The 6,000-nt window shown below is 43.5% G+C and overlaps 1 protein-coding gene across 5 annotated transcripts in view; it reads left to right on the top strand.

Moving 5' to 3' along the window:
- The window catches only part of zgc:92107 (uncharacterized protein LOC492329 homolog), a 30,888-nt gene extending 25,275 nt beyond the window's left edge, over positions 1-5,613 (top strand). For all 5 annotated transcript variants that reach the window (XM_034585111.1, XM_034585113.1, XM_034585114.1 and 2 more), the window contains 5 exons: positions 2,057-2,130; positions 2,429-2,628; positions 3,290-3,381; positions 3,474-3,643; positions 4,027-5,613. In XM_034585111.1, coding sequence (XP_034441002.1) covers positions 2,057-2,130; positions 2,429-2,628; positions 3,290-3,381; positions 3,474-3,643; positions 4,027-4,221 — 731 coding nt within the window. In that variant the 3' untranslated portion in view covers positions 4,222-5,613. The remainder of the gene's footprint in view (positions 1-2,056; positions 2,131-2,428; positions 2,629-3,289; positions 3,382-3,473; positions 3,644-4,026) is intronic.
- Positions 5,614-6,000: the final 387 nt, after the last annotated feature.

Here is a 6,000-nt window from a genome sequence, read left to right on the forward strand (position 1 = left end):
AGTCATCTTAGCTGTCCCTCTGGTGACTCGCATGTCAGACGGCCATCTAAGATGTTACCGACTCATCGGCACGTGCCTTTATAATGGAGCAGACCACACTGCCAGCTCTGATGATGATGTCATAAGAGAGGAACCCCATAGTCTCACGGTAGACACCACAGCAGCGACCTCACACATTATACAGAAGTGACTCAGACTAACTGCCAACTGACTAAGAGGTCACAGAGAAACGCTACTGTTCCTCTCTGACTAACCGTGAGGGTCTTCCACGGAGTAATCAGTCAAAGTCAACTACAACAAAAAAAGAGTCATGTACAAAAACAGCATAAAAAAAGCTTCTGTTTTCTTGATTAATGTAGGAGCTGTGACAAGTTCATTGTATCTGAGCAGAGCAACATGCAGCTGCGGGCAGGACAGGAACGGAAGTCGCATGTTGGACATTGACTAGAGGCCTCTTGTCAGGTCAAACAAGGCCTGGGCTCAGAAAAGGCCTCTCAGGGGCTGGGTGTAGGTTGTTTTCCACCAGCAGTAGGATGAACATCTCAGAAACAACTAGAATGGCACTCAGTAGAGCACACACCTCCACTATATAGGACTCAGTCCCCTTAAAGATCCATGAATTATTCTCTGAGAAATAAAGGAAAATGTTGAAGAATACCCACACGAGTGTTAAAGTAAATGAAAAAAAAGTCCTGGATCTGAACCCTGATCTGGATCTCCCCTGACCCAGACCGCATCATTCCACCAAGTGTTGTGGTAATCCTGTGGTAATCCTGTACCCGCAGTAATCTAGTTTTTATAATTTTACAGACAAATGGACCGGGTCGAAAAATGACCAAGATATGACTGAAGTTGTCTCGTCACCATCCTTTAACGGTGTCGTGTTTTTGTTGTTCAGTTGAGCTGCAGCCGATGAGCCGACAGGTGTCATGCCTGGTACAGTACATTGAAGCTCATAATGAGCTTGTATTTCTCTTGGGCTTTGGTAGCTTAGTTGTTTTCATGACATCAAACTTGATGTAAATATAGACCAGTAGTGATCAAACCCCTTCTCACACTGCAGCGACGGGCTCTGCACTCTCTGTGTTCTCAAACTAAGTTGGAGCCTCTATGTTCGGAGCCCTGGGAAATAATTTTCCTGTCTATGCCAAGATCAAGGGTGAATTATTGGCCTGATCTCTCTAATTAGATATAATTATAGTCAAACTTGGTCAGTTTAGCAGAGGTTGTGAGCGTGCATTCGTGGAGTCACCTGTTTGCTATAAATCTTGGGGCTTTGAGTGTAGGGAATATGCTTTAAAGTGTTTGTAACATCTTGAAATCCTGTCAAAGTTTGTCCATCTGGTCCTGGTTCAGATGCATCATACAGTGGAGCTGCTAGGAGCAGGGAAAGACCTCGTGAGAGCTTCGTGTTTTAGTATGAACCAGAAGTAATATATGTCGTTTTTTTATGAGCACACACGATGACCTAACAGTCAAGGTTTTCTGTCTGCTTTTGGTTTGAGGAGAAGAAGTGCAGAGAAGTTCTTTCCTGGACAGATCAGGTTCTTCTACTACTTGAGTCTGAAGTACATCCGGCCTCCTTTAGTGCAGTTCACTTCTGAAATAGATCTTGGCTCCACAGTAGCTACCTAGGGCAGGGAGCAGACAGGGAGCCGCTGTGTTTCTCATTTTCTCTGGAGACCTTTATGTCTGTGTACACTGATGAATCACCTGAGCGTTGGATGTGTAGGCCGGATCCTGCCTCTAAGGCTTTTGTTCAACAGCAGTAAATCTTCCCTCGGCCTGACAGTTTAGTCGTGCCTGCTCTAATCCCCATATGCCAGAATCACACCGTCAACATGTCTGCCCGTCTTTCATACTCTTTTCATACATCTGTGGGAAAAAAACACACTGCCTGCCTTGTTTGTGGGAAAGAATTTAAATCATTTATTATTTTGTGTGTTTAGTAATGCCTGATGCTTAAGGGTTTTCCTAAAGATCCTTACAATGGTGTGTATCTTGTTTCTTGTGAACTTGAATCTCATTGTTCCACTTCTCTTCTGTTGCCCTGCAGGCCTGCCTGTCAGCACATACGCCAAGTTCTGCCATCGGAAACTACAGAAAGTGGCTATCACTGGTGGTAAAAAGGTAAACTGGAAGAAATATAAAATATTTGAGCTTTAGATGTTGCATTTTTATGTTATCAAAAAAAAGATTTCACATTCACATCATAAAAATAGGACGTATCGCTGAGAAAGTTAATTCACGTCTGAGTCATCGTAGAAACTGTCATAGAGAGTCATAATTACAGGTCCACTGACACAGTCACAGGCAAAAACATAAACACAGACCCAGTGCAGCTGCAGACGCAGCAATAATTGGTATCATAGTCCCTGACGTACCCAGGTAGTAAACCTGCCCCTTTCCGTACCTCTCACCCCTCCAGGGTCTTCGTAAGCCCACACTGGAGGAAATCGACCACAGCAGGCGTGCCATCATCACCCCCTCCCTGTTCGGCAGTTCTCTGGAGGAGGTGATGGAGAGGCAGAGCGAGCTCTTCCCAGACAGGAAGCTGCCCTGGGTGCAGATTCAGCTTTCCCAGTACGTCCTGGCTCTGGGCGGGGCTCAGACAGAGGGCATCTTCAGGTAAGACAGACCCAACCCAGCCAGAATACCAGTGATCAGTGTGAGAGAAGGGGGATTACAGAGGGATGAAATTAGAGAGGGATTTTATGTACAGTGTGTGTGTGTGCTGCATAGTATGTGCAATGTATATAAACACGTGTGTGTGGTCTCCTGCACCCCCTAATTTCAAAGTAGGCTGTGTACAAACACAGCCTACTTTGCTTCTGAGACCAGCGCTGTTTAATTTGATACTTCAATATGTGTTTACTTTACTGCTTAAGCTTACAAGCATGTTGGAGCAAACTGTGTGTTTGTGTAAGGTTCTCCCCAGCAAATTGAATTCTCTACCAACTCGACTTGTTGAGGAAACTGTTCCTTGTCGTCAAACTTGCTACATACTGATCTCCATGTGATCTCCATGTGATCTCCAACACTGGATCTACACTGGGACTTTCCTTAATAGTGTGTTGTTTGGTCACTTTATGTCCCTCTGGTTTTGTTTTGCTCTGGAGAGGCACTGCAAACAAAGAACACAATACTTTCAGCCACTAAGCCACATTTGATGCCAATTGGGTGTGCACGTGTAATGGATTTGCCACAGGGCATGGAGATGGTGTAATGGTAGGATTAGAGCTCCCTCTTGTGGCCGCTGAGTGTAACTGACAGTGTGTCTTACCCTCAGAGTGCCTGGAGACATTGATGAAGTGAACGCACTGAAGCTCCAAGTGGACCAGTGGAGGATCCCAGAGAATCTCTCTGACCCCAATGTACCCGGTGAGGCTTGGATATGTTTTTTTTATGAGGTGTAGTTTTTTTCTGTGTTTGCAGTTTGAACATGCATATTAAATACTGTGCTCTTTGTTCAGCCTCTCTAATGAAGCTGTGGTATCGGGAGCTGGAGGAGCCACTCATCCCCATGAACTTCTACATGCAGTGCGTCAGTAACTGTGACGACCCGGTAGCGGCCATCGCTGTGGTGCAGTCTCTTCCTGAGCTCAACAGGCTGGTGCTGTGCTACTTCATCCACTTCCTGCAGGTAACCACCATGTTGCTGTAGATGTAGAGTCCACGCATACACAACTCTTACATTAATCTACCCTAACCAGAGTCCCTGTTCCACTTAGGATTAAAACTGTACAGGTTGTTTGCACTTGATTTATCTTATCCTATGTGTTTTTTTATGTTAAGCATCATGTAACCGTTGTCCCAGAGATTTCAATTAAATCGTATGCAGCCGCGAAAATAAACAAATTAAAACTAATTACAAAAATAAAACCACTGAAACAAATGTAAACACTGATTACAAAATATTAATAATTGAATGTTTTTATGTAAGTTTATATGACTGACTCACCGCAGGTCAAAGGTCAGTCTGTGCTCATTGGCTGCCCTCTCTCCTTACATCCTGATTATCTCCAGGTATTCGCTCAGCCATCCAATGTGGCCATCACCAAGATGGACGTGAACAACCTGGCCATGGTGATGGCGCCCAACTGTCTCCGGTGCCAATCCGACGAACCGCGGATCATCTTCGAGAACACGCGCAAGGAGATGTCCTTCCTGCGGATGCTCATCGTTCACCTGGAAACCAGTTTCATCGAAGGGGTGGTGTAGTTGCTGAAAACCGCCCAGAGTGCTGGATCAGAATCTGCAGTTACACACATTTACAATCATACATTAAACACTGTCCCTGTTCAGATCACACTGGAAACTCTGTGGGTGAGACATTACACCTCTTGCGACACAAAGGGTGTGAAAACATCTTGGACTTCGGACCACTGTGCTCTCCTGCATTGATACTGCGAGACGATACACATCACCACCTTAAGTTTCACTGGTTTTTCTTTTGATGCTAAGATCCACAGTGACGGCTTTAAAGTGGTTCACTGTAATATTTTCTAACCGCTGCATGTGAAAATAGATTTATTCTACTTTTGTTTCTTACAGAATGGGTAGTGTTACCCTCACAACTGACAACTGGGCTATGTAAAGTGAGAGTCTTACAGTATTTTCTTCAGATGTGTTCACTCATTGTGTGTGTGTGTGTGTGTGTGTGTGTGTGAGTGCGTGTGTGTGATTGTCAGTGTGAACGAAAAGACACTGCCCTATTTTATCATGTACAGAAAATAGAAAAATATGAAAAGTAAAAGAACTCTTGTAACGGTGTCTTATTAATAAGCTTGCCTGTGCTGTTTTTGAGTGTCGTCCTGATGGCTTGTCTCCTCGTATTTCATTTTACGGGACGCAAGTAACTGCGTTACCACAACTGTTCTGACAGGAGCACAGAGTCCTCGTTTCAAAGCACACGCAGGAAGGATGTGCGGGAAGCTCTTTTTAAAGGATGGTGGTGATTTTCTAAACCAACAAATTTGGACGTGCTTTGATTTGTATGACTCTAAACACTCAACTGAAGCCATCCGGGAGTGTGGTAATTCGACTTGATGTCAGTTATGTGGGAGGCTAGTTGTTCAACTGATGATACTCTTTCTCTATTATCTCTAAAAAGCCTCAGTTGGAATTGTGTTCTCTTTAGTTTGTGGTCTGTTTGTTTTCTTTTTTTGGCTCAGGTCTCATGATAAAACGGGTGTTGGATGTGATAACTGTACTCGGCCTCCTTCACGGACTGAACATACGATTCATCTGCCACAAACCCCTGTACTGAGAATCGAGTTTTGTTCAACTTTCAAGCACTATGAGAATGTAGATTAAGCTCTTTGTGTCCCCTCTCAGACTTTGCCCATGTAAATAAATACAGCGTGTAAATAGTATCAACTCCCCTGAAGTGTATTATTCTAATGATCCAGGTTATGGGTGAAGTTAATGTCGCCGTAAACAGCAATAAACTAAAACTCTTTTTGTAATTAACTGTTAATTTCTCTGCTGTAACCGCCTGCCTTTTGAACATAGGACTGATTCAGACCACTTTCCATGTATGTATGTGTGTTTGCATACCTTCTTGTTAAAATGTGGAATGACTGTCCATGAATAAAGGTTTGTTCAATTGTAGACGAGATGGTTTGTGCTTATTGTCTTTATATTGATTGTAGATGAGATGAGCTAGGAAGTGAGAGGAAGGATGACATGCAACAAAGACCTCTGGCTGTAAGGTCAATTTTAAAATTGGTCAGCTGTGGCTGTAACAAAGATGGCTGTTGTTGAGGAATTTTTTACTATCTTCACGCATTACTGTATATGCCACTATATATTATTGTATATTACATTATATATGTACAAGAGAATAGTGTCTGTCTAATTCCACAGATACTCCCTTCTCTATCTAAGCAGTACCCAAGGTCAGGTTGTAGATAAAGAGCCAACCAACTGTATTGTTTTCTACGTTGAGGGACTTTCATATCTAACTCAGATGCTCCAGACAGAGAGGCACCAACTTTA

This window comes from Hippoglossus hippoglossus, chromosome 5, assembly GCF_009819705.1.
Source record: "Hippoglossus hippoglossus isolate fHipHip1 chromosome 5, fHipHip1.pri, whole genome shotgun sequence".
Classification (NCBI taxonomy): domain Eukaryota; kingdom Metazoa; phylum Chordata; class Actinopteri; order Pleuronectiformes; family Pleuronectidae; genus Hippoglossus; species Hippoglossus hippoglossus.